Genomic DNA, 21,219 nt, shown 5'->3' with positions numbered 1-21,219 from the left:
ACCTGATAAATTTATTTCTCTTGTAGTGTATCCAGTCCACGGCCCGCCCTGTCCTTTTTAAGGCAGGTCTAAATTTTAATTAAACTATAGTCACCACTGCACCCTATGGTTTCTCCTTTCTCGTCTTGTTTCGGTCGAATGACTGGTTATGACAGTGAGGGGAGGAGCTATATAGCAGCTCTGCTGTGGGTGATCCTCTTGCAACTTCCTGTTGGGAAGGAGAATATCCCACAAGTAATGGATGATCCGTGGACTGGATACACTACAAGAGAAATAAATTTATCAGGTAAGCATAAATTATGTTTTTACTGCAGTTATTTTTCAATAACCAAACTCCACCGCCCTTATTTGGAGGAGCCAATATGGGCTTTTGTCCACAGACAAAGCTATTCCCAGTCACAGTTAAATCAGATAAGAACAATTAGGGACATATATGGAGCAGTGGTAGACTTAAAGGGACACTGAACCCAAATTTTTCTTTCATGATTCAGATAGAGCATGCAATTTTAAGCCACTTTCTAATTTATTCATATTATCAATTGTTATTTGTTCTCTTGCTATCTTTATTTTAAAAAGAAGACATCTAAGCTTTTTTGTTTTTATTCAGAACTCTGGAAAGCACTTTTTTTATTGGTGGATGAGTTTATCCACCAATCAGCAAGAACAACCCAGGTTGATCACCAAAAATGGGCCGGCATCTAAACTTACTTTCTTGCATTTCAAATAAAGATACCAAGAGAATGAAGAAAATTTGATAATAGGAGTAAATTAGAAAGTTGCTTAAAATGCCATGCTCTATCTGAATCACGAAAGAAAAAATTTGGGTACAGTGTCCCTTTAATAAGTCAGCAGGGTGCAATACGTACAGTTATAAATAAGTCACTTGAGTTTGCAGCCAATAGATGTGTGAAATATAATAGTATTCTTCACTTTCATTTCTAACGGGAACTGAAAAGCTCACAAATTCAGAATAGCATTACAGGAAAGGGGGACATAATAATGAAAGTGTATTGTAGAGTTTATATATGTGTGTGTGTATGTGTGTATATGTATATATATATATATATATATATATGTATATGTATATATATATATATATATATATATATATATATATATATATATATATATATATATATAATATACACACACACATACACTGTTGATCATTTTATTTATTTATTTATAAAATATTTTACCAGGAAGGATACATTGAGATTTCTCTCGTTTTCAGGTATGTCCTGGGTCCACAAGACATTGCATTGATAACATAGGGTACAATAAAATACAAAAAACAATAATAATACACAATATATGAAAAAAAAATAATAATTTTTAACATAGAACAGGTATTTAATCAACCATGACAGATGCATTCTGTTTTGAGATATGTAGAGAGGGATCTCTTAAAGGATATTAGGCTTGGGGAAGGTTTGAAAGTGTGCGGGAGGTTGTTCCATAATTGTGGTGCTCTGTAGGAAAAGGAGGATCGAGCTGCTTTCTTTTTGTATTAAGGCAAGCTAAATAATGTGCTGGTATTGGATCGGAGGTTATAGGAGGTGGGAATAGCCGGGGAGAGCATTCTGCTCAGGTAGGGTGGGAGCTTCCCAGAAATGCTCTTAAACACAAGGCAAGAAAGATGGAGGGAGCGTCTGGATTCCAGCGACAGCCAGTTTAGTTCTTTTAGTTCTTTTACCATCTCAAAGTGTTTAATGACCCTTTAAGGGGTTAAACGTTAAGACTTGGTTGATATGTTATCCTATAGCAACACAACAGAAATGCCTTGTAATTACAAGATATTTACTGTCCCTTTTAAATATGGTGAAATTAACTAACCGTGCTACACTCTGCAAAGTGATTACTTAGAACAGAACACAAGCTCATTTTCCTTTGTCTGAAATTGATTACAGCAGAGGAGACAATGTAAATAAATTCTACCAGGCATTTCAAGGAATGTTTCTGAACTGCTCTTGATTAATTACAAAACCTCGTGCTATCAAAATAACAGTGTTAAATTCTTTAAAAAGGGAATTTTATGTACAGATATTTTGTAGCTCAGTCATGCATAATAGCAAATGCATTTTATTTTAATGTTCTTTTAAGATCAGAGTTTGTAATGTTCTTAAATGACCACTCTATGCAGTAGAATTGCATAATTAACAAGTGCATAATAAAAAGACAATGCAATAACACCTACTCTGAATTTTAAATAAGCAGTAGAAATTGTTCTGACAAATGAATTCCCCGTTTTCTGGCCCCCTCTATCATGTGACAGACATCAGCCAATCAAAGACTAGTATATGTATACCCTGTGAGCTTGTGCACATGTTCAGTATGATCTTGTTCCCCAGAAAGTGTGACTATAAAAAGACTGTGCAAAATTTGATAGTGGAAGTAAATTGAAAAGTGTCTTAAAACTGCAGGCTCTTTCTGAATCATAAAAGTTTATCTTGACTTGTCCCTTTAAAAGGAAACTAAACCCAATATTTTTATTTCATGATTCAGATAGGGCATGCAATTTTAAGCAACTCTCTAATTTACTCCTGTTATCAGTTTTTATTTGTTCTCTTGTATTTATTTAAAAAGCAGGAATGTAACGCTTAGGAGCTGGCCCATTTGAGGTTCAGCACCCTGAATAGCGCTTGCTTATTGGTGACTACATTCAGCCAACCAATAAGCAAGCGTAACCCAGGTTCTGAACCAAAAATGGTCCGGCTCCTAAGCTTTACATTCCTGCTTTTTAAAATTGCATGCTCTATCTGAATCATGAAAGACAAAATTTGGATTTAGTATCCCTTTAAGTATTCTTCAAGTTCTAGAAGGAGTTTTTTTTATTATTTAAATCCCAGAATGTGCATGGAGATGATAAAATTTCTCTGCTATTGAGGAGGAGATGAATGGGGTGCATTGCATTGCTGCAGATTATGCATAAGAAAATGTGTTATAGTGCACAAAAGAAGGATGGAGAGTGCTTTTTATTGTTAATAAACATTTTTTTATCTCATTTGGGAGTCTCTCCAGTCCACTTTATACATCTTTAAGGCTTTCATGGGGTTTTTACACTAAGGGATCAATTTATCAAACCCTTTGGCAGGCTTTGCCTGCCTACTACTGCAGGTTCTCACAAGAGAACCTGCAGTCCGTATTTTGCATGATTTTGGGAGGTATTGAAGAAGCCAGGTGTTAAATTTCACCCAGGGGATGCCTAATGAAAGTATATTCACAATTACTCCACTCACCATTACAACTGCATAGCCTGATGTCAGATGAGCTGACAGCCATACAGGAAAGGACACATATGCTGTTGATAGGCAGTTCCCCCGGTTCTATGTTTTCATAATATATATCTGGGCAATTTAAAGGGACAGTCTACTTAAAAATATATATATATATATATATATATTTTAAAAAGATAGATAATCCCTTTATTACCCATTCCCAAGTTTAGCATAACCAACACTTATTTTATTTTAATATACATTTACCTCTGTGATTACCTTGTATCTAAACCTCTGTTCCCTTATATCAACTCTTTTGACAGACTTGCATTTTAGCAAATTAGTGCTGACTCACAATGTTATCTATATGACACACATGAAGTAGCACTGTCTAACTGGGAAAAATGTCAAAATGCACTGAGATAAGAGGCGACCTTCAACGACTTAGAAATCAGTTTATGAGCCTACCTAGGTTTAGCTTTTAACACGGAATACCAAGAGAACAAAGGAAATTTGATGGAATTGGAAAGTTGTTTATGTATGCCCCATCGGAATCATTAAATTTAATTTTGACTTGACTGTGCCTTTGGATGGGGTTGGCAGGGCATGAAAAGGATTTCACTTTTATTAAAAGGGCAAAATAAAATACTATGTTGATAGGAGTAGTGGGGCTCACCAATCTTTTTAATAACTTAAAGAGCTTGTAAAAAATGGAACCAGTAGATAAGTTTGTTTATTCAAGCAAGAAATTAAGCTTTCTTGATCAGTCTTTTATACCATTTTTTTGTCACCTCTGTCCAGCTGTGTAAGTATGAGGAGCGGTATCAGGGGGCACTAGATGGATTTTCTCGAGCAGCGTGTCTGGAGCCTTCATGGGCTGAGCCTGTTATGAGGGAGGAGCAATTGCTTGATTATCTGGAAAAACTGTTTGGCCTTCTAAGTAATAAGGTATCTCTGACATGTTCATATTCCCAATCTGCTTCTTCTTTTCCTGTACAATTATTTTCCATGTTCATTCCTTACCAGTTTAGATTTTTTTTTTCTTTTTAATGACACGATGAGTCCACGGATCAACTAATTACTATTGGGAATATCACTCATGCCCAGCAGGAGGCGGCAAAGAGCACCACAGCAAAAGCTGTTAAATATCACCTCCCTTCCCTTTCACCCCAGTCATTCATGCCTACGTTAGAGCAAGGAAGTGGTAAAGTTAGGTGTTAGTAAAAGATTCTTCAAAGAGCACCACAGCAAAAGCTGTTAAATATCACCTCCCTTCCCTTTCACCCCAGTCATTCATGCCTACGTTAGAGCAAGGAAGTGGTAAAGTTAGGTGTTAGTAAAAGATTCTTCAATCAAGAGTTTATTATTTTCTAAGTAGTGCAAGATTGTGCTGCTTTGTGCTAGGGTGTAGCCGTAGTCCATATCAGTCTCTTCAGTAGAGCAGTGGTGGCTTTAGAGCAATGGGAGCTTGTGGGACATAATTCTCACTGCGCCTCCCATATAGTTTATGCTGCCCTAACTCCTAAAGCCTGAGTAAAATTACTCAGCCTTTATTTCTTTTCCACAGGTCCAATGTGAGGGAGAGGACCTCTCAAACCTGGTGAGCTGCCTTGCTGTTGGGCAGATTTATGAGGTAAGTGCTGTTTAATATTCTGGGGAAGCAGGAACAAACTAGAGTTCACCTCCTTCTCCTATATTTAAAAAGATGTTTCCCATAGCGGACTCTATCAAGGAGCTATTTCCACTCTAGCCAAAAGAACTACTATACCCATAGAGGATAGTTGTGCCTTTAAAGATCCTATGGACAAAAAATTAGAGGGGTTACTCAAGAAGTTGTATGTACACCAGGGTTTACAATGGCAATCTGCTGTGTGCATTGCTACTGTCACTAGTGCGGCGGCATATTGGTTTGATGCGTTGTCTGATGCCATTAGGACAGACAGATGAGATCCAGGATAGGATGAAAGCCCTTAAGTTGGCTAATTCCTTTATTACTGATGCATCCCTACAGGTTATCAAACTGGGAGCAAAGATTTCAGGTTTTGCTGTACTAGCCCGCAGAGCCTTATGGTTAAAGCCTTGGTCTGCGGATGTGTCATCTAAGTCTAAACTTTTAGCGGTTCCTTACAAAGGGAAGTCCTTCTTTGGACCGGGCTTAACGGAAATAATCTGATATTACGGGAGGTAAGGGTTATCTTCTCCCTCATGATAAGAGGAACAATCAAAAGGGACGTCAGAGTAATTTTCGTTCTTTTCGAAATTTCAAGGGAAATTCTTCCTCTTCCAAGTAAGAACAGTCTAAACCTTCCTGGAGACCCAATCAGTCTTGGAACAAGGGAAAACAATACAAGAAGCTTGCTGTTGAATCAAAGACAGCATGAAGGACCCGCCCCCGATCCGGACCGGATCTTGTAGGGGACAGGCTGTCCTCCTTCGCTCAGGCTTGGTTTCGAGATGTTCAGGATCCCTGGGCAGTGGACATAGTGTCCCAGGGATACAAACTTGAGTTCAAAAGTTTTCCTCCCAGAGGCAGGTTTCTACTTTCAAGATTATCTGTAGACCAGACAAAAAGAGAGGTGTTCTTACGCTGTGAACGGGGTCTCTCCGACCTGGGACTGATAGTTCCTCTTCCAATGCAGGAACGGGGTCTGGGGTTTTATTCCAATCTGTTCATGGTTCCCAAAAAGGAGGGAACCTTCAGGCCAATTTTAGATCTCAAGAGTCTAAACAAATTCCTCAGAGTACCGTCCTTCAAGATGGAAACTATTCGTTCCATTCTTCCTTTGGTCCAAGAGGGTCAATTTATGACAACGGTGGATTTAAAGGACACGTACCTGCATGTTCCCATTCACAGGGATCATCACAAGTTTCTAAGGTTTGCCTTTCTAGACAAACGCTTCCAATTCGTGGCTCTTCCTTTCGGCCTTGCCAAAGCTCCCAGAATTTTCTCAAAGGTTCTGGGATCTCTGTTGGCGGTGCTCCGATTACAGGGCATTGCAGTGGCGCCCTATCTGGATGACATCCTGGTCCAGGCACCATCCTTTCAACAAGCAAGGCCCCACACGGAAATGTCTATTTTGTTACACAAGCGTCTGGCAGACGTTCCAAACGTACAGTCTTTTTGTCAGGCCTTGGTCAGGATCAGACCTGTATTCAAACCAGTTACTCCTCCTTGGAGTCTTAATTTAGTTCTTAAGGTTCTTCAAGGGGCTCCGTTTGAGCCTATGCATTCCTTAGATATTAAGTTGTTATCTTGGAAAGTTTTGTTTCTTGTTGCTATTTCATCTGCTCGTAGAGTGTCAGAACTCTCAGCATTACAATATGAGTCACCTTATCTCATTTTTCATTCGGATAAGGTAGTTTTACGTACAAAGTTAGGGTTGCTCCCTAAAGTAGTTTCTGACCGGAACATTAATCAGGAGATTGTTGTTCCTTCATTGTGTCCTAATCCTCCTTCTCAGAAGGAACAACTTTCTCCAACATAGGTGTGTCCGGTCCACGGCGTCATCCTTACTTGTGGGATATTCTCTTCCCCAACAGGAAATGGCAAAGAGCCCAGCAAAGCTGGTCACATGATCCCTCCTAGGCTCCGCCTACCCCAGTCATTCTCTTTGCCGTTGTACAGGCAACATCTCCACGGAGATGGCTTAGAGTTTTTTAGTGTTTAACTGTAGTTTTTATTATTCAATCAAGAGTTTGTTATTTTAAAATAGTGCTGGTATGTACTATTTACTCTGAAACAGAAAAGAGATGAAGATTTCTGTTTGTATGAGGAAAATGATTTTAGCAACCGTTACTAAAATCCATGGCTGTTCCACACAGGACTGTTGAGAGGAATTAACTTCAGTTGGGGGAACAGTGAGCAGTCTTTTGCTGCTTGAGGTATGACACATTCTAACAAGACGATGTAATGCTGGAAGCTGTCATTTTCCCTATGGGATCCGGTAAGCCATTTTTATTCAGACAGTAAATAAGGGCTTCACAAGGGCTTATTAAGACTGTAGACATTTTCTGGGCTAAATCGATCATATTTTCACATATTTAGCCTTGAGGAATCATTTAATCTGGGTATTTTTTGTAAAATAATATCGGCAGGCACTGTTTTAGACACCTTATTCTATAGGGGCTTTCCCTAATCATAGTCAGAGCCTCATTTTCGCGCCGGTATGGCGCACTTGTTTTTGAGAACAGCATGACATGCAGCTGCATGTGTGTGGAGCTCTGATACATAGAAAAGTCTTTCTGAAGGCATCATTTGGTATCTTATTCCCCTTTGGGCTTGGTTGGGTCTCAGCAAAGCAGATTCCAGGGACTGTAAAGGGGTTAAATATAAAAACGGCTCCGGTTCCGTTATTTTAAGGGTTAAAGCTTCCAAATTTGGTGTGCAATACTTTTAAGGCTTTAAGACACTGTGGTGAAATTTTGGTGAATTTTGAACAATTCCTTCATACTTTTTCGCAATTGCAGTAATAAAGTGTGTTCAGTTTAAAATTTAAAGTGACAGTAACGGTTTTATTTTAAAACGTTTTTTGTGCTTTGTTATCAAGTTTATGCCTGTTTAACATGTCTGAACTACCAGATAGATTGTGTTCTGACTGTGGGGAAGCCAAGGTTCCTTCTCATTTAAATACTCTTGTTCAGGCCAGAAAGCCTGTAACTAGAAAAATTTACCACAAAATATGGAAAAAATATATCTGTTGGTGTGAATCTAAAGGATTCCCTTGGGACAAGGTAAAGATTCCTAGGATTCTATCCTTTCTTCAAGAAGGATTGGAGAAAGGATTATCTGCAAGTTCCTTGAAGGGACAGATTTCTGCCTTGTCTGTGTTACTTCACAAAAAGCTGGCAGCTGTGCCAGATGTTCAAGCCTTTGTTCAGGCTCTGGTTAGAATCAAGCCTGTTTACAAACCTTTGACTCCTCCTTGGAGTCTCAACTTAGTTCTTTCAGTTCTTCAGGGGGTTCCGTTTGAACCCTTACATTCCGTTGATATTAAGTTATTATCTTGGAAAGTTTTGTTTTTGGTTGCAATTTCTTCTGCTAGAAGAGTTTCAGAATTATCTGCTCTGCAGTGTTCTCCTCCTTATCTGGTGTTCCATGCAGATAAGGTGGTTTTACGTACTAAACCTGGTTTTCTTCCAAAAGTTGTTTCTAACAAAAACATTAACCAGGAGATAGTCGTGCCTTCTTTGTGTCCGAAACCAGTTTCGAAGAAGGAACGTTTGTTGCACAATTTGGATGTTGTTCGCGCTCTAAAATTCTATTTAGATGCTACAAAGGATTTTAGACAAACATCTTCCTTGTTTGTTGTTTATTCTGGTAAAAGGAGAGGTCAAAAAGCAACTTCTACCTCTCTCTCTTTTTGGATTAAAAGCATCATCAGATTGGCTTACGAGACTGCCGGACGGCAGCCTCCTGAAAGAATCACAGCTCATTCCACTAGGGCTGTGGCTTCCACATGGGCCTTCAAGAACGAGGCTTCTGTTGATCAGATATGTAGGGCAGCGACTTGGTCTTCACTGCACACTTTTACCAAATTTTACAAGTTTGATACTTTTGCTTCTTATGAGGCTATTTTTTGGGAGAAAGGTTTTGCAAGCCGTGGTGCCTTCCATTTAGGTGACCTGATTTGCTCCCTCCCTTCATCCGTGTCCTAAAGCTTTGGTATTGGTTCCCACAAGTAAGGATGACGCCGTGGACCGGACACACCTATGTTGGAGAAAACAGAATTTATGTTTACCTGCCCTTTACCGGCCCGCCCTGGTTTTTTAATCAGGTCTGATAATTTATTTTCTTTAACTACAGTCACCACGGTATCATATGGTTTCTCCTATGCAAATATTCCTCCTTAACGTCGGTCGAATGACTGGGGTAGGCGGAGCCTAGGAGGGATCATGTGACCAGCTTTGCTGGGCTCTTTGCCATTTCCTGTTGGGGAAGAGAATATCCCACAAGTAAGGATGACGCCGTGGACCGGACACACCGTTGGAGAAAGTAATTTATCAGGTAAACATAAATTCTGTTTTTGCACAATTTAGACGTGGTACGTGCTCTAAAATTCTACTTAAAGGTGACTAAGGGTTTTCTTCAGTCTTCTGCCTTGTTTGTGGTTTTCTCTGGAAAACATAGGGGACAGAAAGCTACGGCTACTTCTCTTTCTTTTTGGCTGAAGAGTATCATACGTTTTGCATATGAGACTGCTGGACAGCAGCCTCCCGAGAGAGTTAGGGCTCATTCCACGAGGGCTGTTTCTTCCTCATGGGCATTCAGAAATGAAGCTTCTGTAGATCAGATGTGCAAGGCTGCAACTTTGGTCTTCTCGTCACACTTTTTCAAAATTCTACAAATTTGACACTTTTGCCTCTGCTGAGGCCGCTTTTGGGAGAAAGGTTCTTCAAGCAGTGGTGCCTTCCGTTTAGGTTCCCTGTCTTGTCCCTCCCTTATCATCTGTGTACTCTAGCTTGGGCATTGATTCCCAATAGTAATTAGATGATCCGTGGACTCATCGTGTCATTAAAAAGAAAAGAAAATTTATGCTTACCTGATAAATTGATTTATTTTTTGACACAGATTTCACGGCCCGCCCTGTTTTATAGACAGGTTGTTGGTTTGTTATAAACTTAAGACACCTCTGCACCTTGTTGCTTCCTTTCTCTCCTTTACTTCGGTCGAATGACTGGGGTGGGAGGGAAGGGAGATGATATTTAACAGCTTTTGCTGTGGTGCTGTTTGCCACCTCCTGCTGGGCAGTAGTGATATTCCCAATAGTAATTAGATGATCCGTGGACTCATCATGTCAAAAAAGAAATACAAATACAAAATTAAACCTGCTTTATAGGCAGTGTAAAATCTTTTTTCTTCGTTCTCTTGCTATCTTTGTTTCAAAAGCAGGAATTTAAAGCTTAGGAGCCGGCCCTTTTTTTTATTATTCAGAACCTGGGTTATGCTTGCTTATTGGTAGCTAAATGTAGCCACCAATAAGCAAGCGCTATCCAGGGTGCTGAACCTACAATGGGCCCGCTCCTAAGCTTTACATTCCTGCTTTTGAAATAAACATAGCAAGATAACGAAGAAAAATTGATAATAGGAGTAAATTAAAAAGTTTAAAATTGCATGCTGTATCTGAATCATGAAAGGAAACATTTGGGTTCAGTATCCCTTTACATGTTTCTTTCATGGTATCCAAAGAAAACCCCAACCAATTCTTAGTCTTTTTTTTTTTTTTTTTTTTTTTTTTTTACACTTTCCCATCTATCTTTGCAGGGAAAAATTCGGGGTAAGCGGTTGCAGAATATGCTCAGTAGTCTGAACCCTGGACTCCTTGGTCATTATGGAAACACAGCAGGACTGCAGCTCAAATCTCTTAGTTACCTGCAGCCAGGAAAAAACACTGGATGTGTGGTGCTTGGGAAAGTTGTATTCAGCCTAGTGCCAGAGGAACGTGTGCCATTGTAAGTCAGCTAATGCCATGTGCCCTTTATCTTTCTGGGAGACCGTGGTTTTAACTAGTCTTGGGCAATGATTGTCTACCTTATTATAGGGACAGTCTAATTGAAAATGTTTATTGTTTAAAAAGATAGATCATCCCTTTATTATCCATTCCCCAGTTTTGTTTAACCAACACTGTTATATTATACTTTTCCCCTCTGTGATTACCTTGTATCTAAGCCTCTGCAGACTGCCCCCTCAGTGCTTATGCAAACTTGCATTTTAGCCAATTAATTCTGGTTCTTACATAACTCCACGGGAGTGATTACGATGTTATCTATATGGTACACATGAATTAGCACTGTCTGGCTGTAAAAAGCTAATACAATGCACTGAGATAAGAGGCACCTGCAGGGACTTAAAAACAAGCAGAGGTTTAGAGGTTATAAAGGTTATTACAATGTTGATTGTGCAAAGCTGGGGATAGACAGTAAAGGTGTTATCTATTTTTTTTTTTTTTAAACATTAAAAAAAATAAGTAGACTGTCCCTTTAAAAGCATAACATGTTATATGGCAAAAAGTTAAAGGGACATAATGGTAGTATGTGGAATGTATAGGTGTATCAAACACAATTAGAAGTATATTAACAACACCTAACAGAATATAGGTACGTTTTTTTTTAAATGCAGCTGTTCCATTAACACTACATCTAGAATATCATTAGAAGTGCTCTGCTGTACATTCCAATTGCCACTGTTATTCTTTTTACATTTTGTGACTTATCTTGTACATTAAAATGCTAGAACCTGCTTGGTAAGTATTTTTGACATAAACTAGATAAAGGTGCAGTCTTTTACAGTTATGCCATGTGTCCACAATCATGTTATACTTTTACTTAAACATTTGTGACCGGAATGTTACATTTTATATTTCTATGTCCTTTTCTAATTGGTGTATAGAAGATAAATGGAACGTGTAATTGTTTACTCATTGATAAGATTTAACAGATCTTCTAATTGTATTTGAGCTTTGCTGCTGACATCAATTACAGATTTTGTAATCCTTTTAAATGAAACCTAAAGTAAAGTAATATCATTTACTGTTCAGAGGTATCAGACCTGTTGCACTTTCAAGAATATTATTTTATGTAAAACAATAAAACGGATACTTTTGCAGCTATAACAAATACTTGGGGACAGTATATTAAAAACCTAAAACACAAATAATCTTGAAAGGATATTTTGTGCTTGGATATTATTGCTACTATTATTTTTTTTATTTTTTTTCTACTTGGACTGACCAGGAATTATTCTTTATTCATACTATTGTTGTGTTTTTCTTTTCTTTATTGTTTCTTGGAAAACTCTTTTTATAATCCATGACTGATATATAGCAGAAGCTGTGTCTCCAAAATGTTTGTAAAGTTTTGTGTTAATAAAATTGGATTGTGAAAAAAGTAATATAATTTACTAACTCATCAGATCATGTTTGGATTCAGACAGCAGCTAAGTTGTGCCACTTTTTTTTTTCTTTCTAGCACATTTGGGCTAGTAGATGCTGAAGAATCATGTTACGCAGTAATGGTGTATAATATGGTTGACAGCTGGGGCGTCCTGATTGGGGATTCTGTGACCATTCCTGAACCACACCTTAAGCAGCACAGCATACAACATAAAGGCCAGGTGAGAATGGAAGGGCATAATTCTTTATTGCATTGGTTCCTTTCTGAAGATGGTGAGAGTCCCCAAGATCATCACATGTGGGATTACAATCCCTGTCCACTAGGAGGAGACAAAACACTCCTACATACCAGAGCTTTAAACTCTTCTACTCTCCCAGAATCCGTCAAATTTTTGCTTTTTTTGATGGATTGAGGTGAAATTCTTCAGTGCTGATCTACAAGATACAGAAAAGTATTCCCCGACCTACTTAAGAACCTATTTCCTCTTCAGAGAGCCTACAAAGAGGACAGAGGAGTAAACGGAGGTTTTCAGCCAGGCAGTGAAAATCTACTTCCAGTGCAAACATGTAACAGTCCTCCCAGGTGAAATGTGGATTTATCCACCACTCCCCTGGTTTACAGAGTGCTGTTCCATGGAAATGGAGGATCTAACGGAATCTGTCTCAGATGCCGTACATTTTACCATGTTTTATATACGACCTCTGCAGCTTACAATGCTGCAAAAATGGAGACTATAATGATCTGTCTCAAAAGATCTCAATAGATCCCATTATAAGACAGTTTTTAACTTGGTGGCAGACTCACCATTTCCTTATCCAGGGAGCATCATTCATTCATCCCGCTGGGACTGTGAGTACCAGAGATGTCTGCCTAAAGGGTTGGGGAAGAGTTTGGGGGTCCTTAAGAGTGCAGCAGGTCACATTGATGATTTTGCAAATCCATGCATCTTGTTTTTAATCAAACTTGTATTTTAACTGTTCAGGAAGAGGTGTACCTTGCGCATGAGAATATTCCGCATAACATTACTTGAATTGTCACTACTGCTATCCGAACTCCCAACCACTGAGGGCTGACACATCAAGACGAAGCTGCATTGTTATGCCATTTAAAGGGACATGAAACAACTTTACAATGTACTTCTGTTATCAAGTTTGCTTCATTCTCATGCTCTCCTTTATTGAAGGAACAGCCATGCAATGGGAGGTAGCTGATTACATCGGTAAGCCAATGACAAAAGGCATTTATGTGCAGCTACCAACCAGCAGCTGGCTCCCAGCTCCTGAGTCTATCTAGGTATGCTTTTCAACAAAGGAGAATTGAGCAAATTTTACATCAGTAATAAATTAAACTGGAAGGTTGATTACAATTGTATTGCCCTTTCTGAATCATGAAAGAAGTATTTTGGGTTTCACGCCCCTTTACATTTAAGCTTAAACTGCACTTTCTCCCTCCTTTTGAGCTCAATATCAGCAATTTCTCCTGTTAAGTGTGGTCAGTCCACGGGTCATCATTACTTCTGGGATATTATCTCCTCCCCTACAGGAAATGCAAGAGGATTCACCCAGCAGAGCTGCTATATAGCTCCTCCCCTCTACGTCACCTCCAGTCATTCTCTTGCACCCAACGAATAGATAGGATGTGTGAGAGGACTGTGGTGATTTTAATTAGTTTATTACCTTCAATCAAAAGTTTATTTTATAATAGCACCGGAGTGTGTTATTCATTCTCTGGTAGAATTTGAAGAAGAATCTACCTGAGTTTTTTCTATGATTTTAGCCGGAGTAGTTAAGATCATATTGCTGTTTCTCGGCCATCTGAGGAGAGGTAAACTTCAGATCAGGGGACAGCGGGCAGATTAATCTGCAAAGAGGTATGTAGCAGTTTATTATTTTCTGACATGGAATTGATGAGAAAATCCTGCCATACCGTTATAATGTAAACTCAGCCTTAAATACAGTAGATGTATCTGGTATCAGGCTGTCATGTATGTATATTTTACACTTCAGTATTCTGGGGAATGGTACTTCACTGGATTTATACTGTATGCATAGACTTAACCTAATTTGCAGGGACTTGCAATAGGTTTTTAAATAACAATTAATTTATTGAGGTTAAACGTTTTTTTGCTGGCATGTAAAATCGTTTATTTCTCTGAGGTACTGGGTGAAAAAATGTTTTGGGCACTGTTTTTTCCACTTGGCAATAGTTTTGTTTAAATTTAAACAGTTTACTGATCTCTCTCACTGTTATGTGTGAGGGGGAGGGGCCATTTTTGGCGCTTTTACTACGCATCAAAAAACTCAGTCAGAGGTTCATTTTCTTCCTGCATGATCCGGTTCATCTCTACAGAACTCAGGGATCTTCAAAGCTTGTTTTGAGGGAGGTAATCATTCACAGCAGAGCTGTGAAGATTGTAGTTGACTGTGATAAAAAACGTTTATTTGTGTATTTTTTCTGCTGTCAGGGTTAGTTATCCTTTGCTAATGGGAACAATCCTTTGCTAAAATTGTATATTTCTTACAAAGATTTGATGCTATAATTTATTTATTTCAACTGTCATAATTTTTTCTGTGCTTCTTATAGGCACAGTTCGTTTTCATATTATTGTAAATTACTTGAAAAGCATTTCCAAGTTGCTAGTTAATTGCTAGTGTGTTAAACATGTCTGATTCAGAGGAAGATACATGTGCTATATGTGCTAATGCCAAAGTGGAGCCCAATAGAAATTTATGTACTAACTGTATTGATGCTACTTTAAATAAAAGTCAATCTGTACAAATTGAACATATTTCACCAAACAACGAGGGGAGAGTTATGCCGACTAACTCGCCTCACGTGTCAGTACCTACATCTCCCGCTCGGGAGGTGCGTGATATTGTAGCGCCGAGTACATCTGGGCGGCCATTACAAATCACATTACAGGATATGGCTACTGTTATGACTGAAGTTTTGGCTAAATTACCAGAACTGAGAGGTAAGCGTGATCACTCTGGGGTGAGAACAGAGTGCGCTGATAATATTAGGGCCATGTCAGACACTGCGTCACAGGTGGCAGAACATGAGGACGGAGAACTTCATTCTGTGGGTGACGGTTCTGATCCAAACAGACTGGATTCAGATATTTCAAATTTTAAATTTAAGCTGGAAAACCTCTGTGTATTACTAGGGGAGGTATTAGCGGCTTTGAATGATTGTAACACAGTTGCAATACCAGAGAAAATGTGTAGGTTGGATAGATATTTTGCGGTACCGGCGAGTACTGACGTTTTTCCTATACCTAAGAGACTTACTGAGATTGTTACTAAGGAGTGGGATAGACCCGGTGTGCCGTTCTCACCCCCTCCGATATTTAGAAAAATGTTTCCAATAGACGCCACCACACGGGACTTATGGCAAACGGTCCCTAAGGTGGAGGGAGCAGTTTCTACTTTAGCTAAGCGTACCACTATCCCGGTGGAGGATAGCTGTGCTTTTTCAGATCCAATGGATAAAAAATTAGAGGGTTACCTTAAGAAAATGTTTGTTCAACAAGGTTTTATATTGCAACCTCTTGCATGTATTGCGCCTGTCACGGCTGCAGCAGCATTTTGGTTTGAGTCTCTGGAAGAGACACTTGAATCATCTACACTAGATGAGATTACACACAAACTTAAACCCCTTAAGTTAGCTAACTCATTTATTTCAGATGCCGTAGTACATTTAACTAAACTTACGGCTAAGAATTCCGGATTCGCCATTCAGGCACGCAGAGCACTGTGGCTAAAATCCTGGTCAGCTGATGTTACTTCTAAATCTAAATTGCTTAATATACCTTTCAAAGGGCAGACCTTATTCGGGCCCGGGTTGAAAGAGATTATCGCTGACATTACAGGAGGTAAAGGCCATGCCCTGCCTCAGGACAAGGCCAAAGCTAAGGCTAGACAGTCTAATTTTCGTTCCTTTCGTAATTTCAAAGCAGGAGCAGCATCAACTTCCTCTGCACCAAAACAGGAAGGAGCTGTTGCTCGCTACAGACAAGGCTGGAAACCTAACCAGTCCTGGAACAAGGGCAAGCAGGCCAGGAAACCTGCTGCTGCCCCTAAGACAGCATGAATCGAGGGCCCCCGATCCGGGACCGGATCTAGTGGGGGGCATACTTTCTCTCTTCGCCCAGGCTTGGGCAAGAGATGTTCAGGATCCCTGGGCGTTAGAGATCATATCTCAGGGATACCTTCTGGACTTCAAATCCTCTCCCCCAAGAGGGAGATTTCATCTGTCAAGGTTGTCAACAAACCAAACAAAGAAGGAAGCGTTTCTACGCTGCGTACAAGATCTTTTATTAATGGGAGTGATCCATCCAGTTCCGCGGTCGGAACAAGGACAAGGGTTTTACTCAAATCTGTTTGTAGTTCCCAAGAAAGAGGGAACTTTCAGGCCAATCTTGGATTTAAAGATCCTAAACAAATTCCTAAGAGTTCCATCGTTCAAGATGGAAACTATTCGAACAATTTTGCCCATGATCCAAGAGGGTCAGTACATGACCACAGTGGATTTAAAGGATGCTTACCTTCACATACCGATTCACAGAAATCATTACCGGTATCTAAGGTTTGCCTTTCTAGACAGGCATTACCAGTTTGTAGCTCTTCCATTCGGATTGGCTACGGCTCCAAGAATCTTCACAAAGGTTCTGGGTGCTCTTCTGGCGGTACTAAGACCGCGAGGAATTTCGGTAGCTCCGTACCTAGACGACATTCTGATACAAGCTTCAAGCTTTCAAACTGCCAAGTCTCATACAGAGTTAGTACTGGCATTTCTAAGATCGCATGGATGGAAGGTGAACGAAAAGAAGAGTTCTCTCTTTCCACTCACAAGAGTTCCCTTCTTGGGGACTCTTATAGATTCTATAGAAATGAAGATTTACCTGACAGAAGACAGGTTAACAAAGCTTCAAAATGCATGCCGTGTCCTTCATTCCATTCAACACCCGTCAGTAGCTCAATGCATGGAGGTGATCGGATTAATGGTAGCGGCAATGGACATAGTCCCCTTTGCTCGCCTACATCTCAGACCGCTGCAATTGTGCATGCTAAGTCAGTGGAATGGGGATTACTCAGATTTGTCCCCCACTCTGAATCTGAATCAAGAGACCAGAAATTCTCTTCTATGGTGGCTTTATCGGCCACATCTCTCCAGGGGGATGCCATTCAGCAGGCCAGACTGGACAATTGTAACAACAGACGCCAGCCTACTAGGTTGGGGCGCTGTCTGGAATTCTCTGAAGGCTCAGGGACTATGGAATCAGGAGGAGAGTCTCCTTCCAATAAACATTCTGGAATTGAGAGCAGTTCTCAATGCCCTTCTGGCTTGGCCCCAGTTAACAACTCGGGGGTTCATCAGGTTTCAGTCGGACAACATCACGACTGTAGCTTACATCAACCATCAGGGAGGGACAAGAAGCTCCCTAGCAATGATGGAAGTATCAAAGATAATTCGCTGGGCAGAGTCTCACTCTTGCCACCTGTCTGCAATCCACATCCCGGGAGTGGAGAACTGGGAGGCGGATTTCTTAAGTCGTCAGACTTTTCATCTGGGGGAGTGGGAACTTCATCCGGAGGTCTTTGCCCAAATACTTCGACGTTGGGGCAAACCAGAGATAGATCTCATGGCGTCTCGTCAGAACGCCAAGCTTCCTCGCTACGGGTCCAGATCCAGGGATCCGGGAGCGGTTCTGATAGATGTTCTGACAGCACCTTGGACCTTCAAGATGGCTTATGTGTTTCCACCCTTCCCGATGCTTCCTCGATTGATTGCCAGAATCAAACAGGAGAGAGCATCAGTGATTCTAATAGCACCTGCATGGCCACGCAGGACTTGGTATGCAGATCTAGTGGACATGTCATCCTGTCCGCCTTGGTCTCTACCTCTGAAACAGGACCTTCTGATCCAGGGTCCATTCAAACATCAAAATCTAACTTCTCTGAAGCTGACTGCTTGGAAATTGAACGCTTGATTTTATCAAAACGTGGTTTTTCTGAGCCAGTTATTGACACCTTAATACAGGCTAGGAAGCCTGTTACCAGAGAGATTTACCATAAAATATGGCGTAAATACTTATATTGGTGTGAATCCAAGAGTTACTCATGGAGTAAGGTTAGGATTCCAAGGATATTGTCTTTTCTACAAGAAGGTTTAAAAAAGGGTTTATCCGCTAGTTCCTTAAAGGGACAGATTTCAGCTCTGTCCATTCTTTTACACAAACGTCTGTCAGAAGTTCCGGACGTTCAAGCTTTTTGTCAGGCTTTAGCTAGGATCAAGCCTGTGTTTAAAACTGTTGCTCCGCCATGGAGTTTGAACTTAGTTCTTAATGTTTTACAGGGTGTTCCGTTTGAACCCCTTCATTCCATTGATATCAAGTTGTTATCTTGGAAAGTTCTGTTTTTAATGGCTATTTCCTCGGCTCGAAGAGTCTCTGAGTTATCTGCCTTACATTGTGATTCTCCTTATCTGATTTTTCATTCAGACAAGGTAGTTCTGCGTACTAAACCTGGGTTCCTACCTAAGGTGGTCACTAACAGGAATATCAATCAAGAGATTGTTGTTCCATCTGTGTGTCGTAATCCTTCCTCGAAGAAGGAACGTCTGCTACACAATCTAGATGTAGTCCGTGCCCTGAAATTTTATCTACAGGCAACTAAGGATTTTCGTCAAACGTCTTCCCTGTTTGTCGTTTATTCTGGCCAGAGGAGAGGTCAAAAAGCTTCGGCTACCTCTCTCTCTTTTTGGCTTCGTAGCATAATACGATTAGCCTATGAGACTGCTGGACAGCAGCCTCCTGAAAGAATTACAGCTCATTCTACTAGAGCTGTGGCTTCCACTTGGGCCTTTAAGAATGAGGCTTCTGTTGAACAGATTTGCAAGGCTGCAACTTGGTCTTCTCTTCATACTTTTTCCAAATTTTACAAATTTGACACTTTTGCTTCTTCGGAGGCTGTTTTTGGGAGAAAGGTTCTTCAGGCAGTGGTTCCCTCCGTATAAAGAGCCTGCCTGTCCCTCCCGTCATCCGTGTACTTTTGCTTTGGTATTGGTATCCCAGAAGTAATGATGACCCGTGGACTGACCACACTTAACAGGAGAAAACTAAATGTATGCTTACCTGATAAATTCATTTCTCCTGTAGTGTGGTCAGTCCACGGCCCGCCCTGTTTTTTATGGCAGGCTAAAAAAATTTTGGATTATACTCCAGTCACCACTACACCCTTGGGCTTCTCCTTTCTCGTTGGTCCTTTGGTCGAATGACTGGAGGTGACGTAGAGGGGAGGAGCTATATAGCAGCTCTGCTGGGTGAATCCTCTTGCATTTCCTGTAGGGGAGGAGATAATATCCCAGAAGTAATGATGACCCGTGGACTGACCACACTACAGGAGAAATGAATTTATCAGGTAAGCATAAATTTAGTTTTTTCCACTGCACCTGGCTTTGACTACACATAGAAAATGTGTTATTTCTGCTATATCAGCATTTGGTGCCAAACTGGATCACCTGTGCAATATCTAGATAAGTTTCAGTTGTTAACCATCTATGTAATGAATATATAAAATTAGGATATAAGTAGGTTAATAGTTCACCTTAAAGGTACATTAAACAATTTGAGATTGTAATGTAAAATGATAAATCGGATATATACATAAACGTCTGCAATATACTTTCATTATTTATTTTGTCCACTTTTGCTGTAATTCCATTCTGAAATTGTGAGCTTTTCAGTTCCTGTTAGAATTGAAAGTGCAGAACACTGTTATATTGGCTACACACTCTAGTGACCTATTTATAACTGTATCTAATTGGCCATAACAGTGAAAGTAACCTATGTCAGCTCCCATTGCTTTATAGACTCTCTAACAATTTACACTTATTTTGTTAATATTTAAACAACTAATGAAACTTTAAAAAATACATCCACGTGTTATTGTCAGACAAATATCTTCTTTGAATCCACCTTTCTATCTAGTATGTATTTAGTATTTTTAAATATCCCTTTAAGGACACAGAATAAGATACAGTTGCACATGTCAATCATATGTATGCAAATATGCTATTCTATAGACAAGGCAAATCATTTTACTATAGCTTATACATATATATATATATATGGTGTGTCTGTGTATATATGTATGTAAACATACAGACACACACTGCTTATCTCCAAATTGTTTTGCAAACTTTTTTTTTTTTATCTAATAACTGATTTATTTATTTTTTCCCTTTTTCATCTCTTTAAAGACATTTGTTTTCCAAAGCATACGTGTTGATTCCCCTGTCCAGCTTCTGGTTAATGGCAAGGCACAAGGACCCAGTACCCAGGCCTGTGCGACAGTGGCGTACACACCCCAGAGTGAGTGATACCTGGGACCTTTTTCCTACCTGGGATTTTTCCTGGATTTCCTTCTTGGCTTTGAACACAAAGATGCAGGATTTTTACACAACACTGAGAAAGACAAGAGATAACTTTGAACAATGATGTTCTGATGCAAATGTTTGCATTCTCTATAATCTTTCAATACAGTGACTTATTGCAACCCTTTTCAGCAATTGGTTCAGTTTGCTGCATCTCTGTCCAGCTACTCTTAGGTCAAAATGTTTGCACCGTACTTACTGTTATTCTTAAATTCTTTTGCTGCTTTTTATGTATATTTTTTCCTACCATTTTCCAAACCTTTTTTAATTTCAATCCTGTAGTATTTATAAATTAAATGTAAGATTATTATTTATTTTTTTGATAATTCTATTGTCGCTGTCACGTTTAGATAAAATTGCTATTGTTATTTGTAAAGATTAAAATAACATTTATTTACTAGTGTGAAAGTGTTTATTTAATCACATTTCTATCAATTATTTCTAAACTATTATAAGAAAGAAAGATTAAAGGGGCACTGCACTAAAAATATCATGTGTATAAAAATGCAGCAATACATCTTATTTTTTTAAATGTGTATATTTTAGCATTTATTAATGACTTGGTGCAAGGATTAAATAGCGACATCTCTATTTTTCCAGATGATACTAAGATAAGTAAGGTCATTAGGTCAGAGCAGGATGAACTTTTGTGCCAAGGGATCTGCAAAAATTAGAA

At 39.5% G+C, this 21,219-nt stretch overlaps 1 protein-coding gene across 2 annotated transcripts in view; it reads left to right on the top strand.

The window, feature by feature from the left end:
• Window positions 1–20,940, top strand: part of TTC5 (tetratricopeptide repeat domain 5) — a 55,779-nt gene extending 34,839 nt beyond the window's left edge. For both annotated transcript variants that reach the window (XM_053702253.1, XM_053702252.1), the window contains 4 exons: window positions 4,020–4,166; window positions 10,480–10,667; window positions 12,183–12,327; window positions 20,370–20,940. In XM_053702253.1, coding sequence (XP_053558228.1) covers window positions 4,020–4,166; window positions 10,480–10,667; window positions 12,183–12,327; window positions 20,370–20,489 — 600 coding nt within the window. In that variant the 3' untranslated portion in view covers window positions 20,490–20,940. The remainder of the gene's footprint in view (window positions 1–4,019; window positions 4,167–10,479; window positions 10,668–12,182; window positions 12,328–20,369) is intronic.
• The last annotated feature ends 279 nt before the right edge of the window (window positions 20,941–21,219 follow it).

The sequence above is a fragment of the Bombina bombina genome, chromosome 2 (assembly GCF_027579735.1).
Source record: "Bombina bombina isolate aBomBom1 chromosome 2, aBomBom1.pri, whole genome shotgun sequence".
In the NCBI taxonomy this organism is placed as follows: Eukaryota; Metazoa; Chordata; class Amphibia; order Anura; family Bombinatoridae; genus Bombina; species Bombina bombina.
The sequence above is the reverse complement of the archived record's forward strand: the minus strand, read 5'-3'. Positions and strand labels throughout refer to the sequence as shown.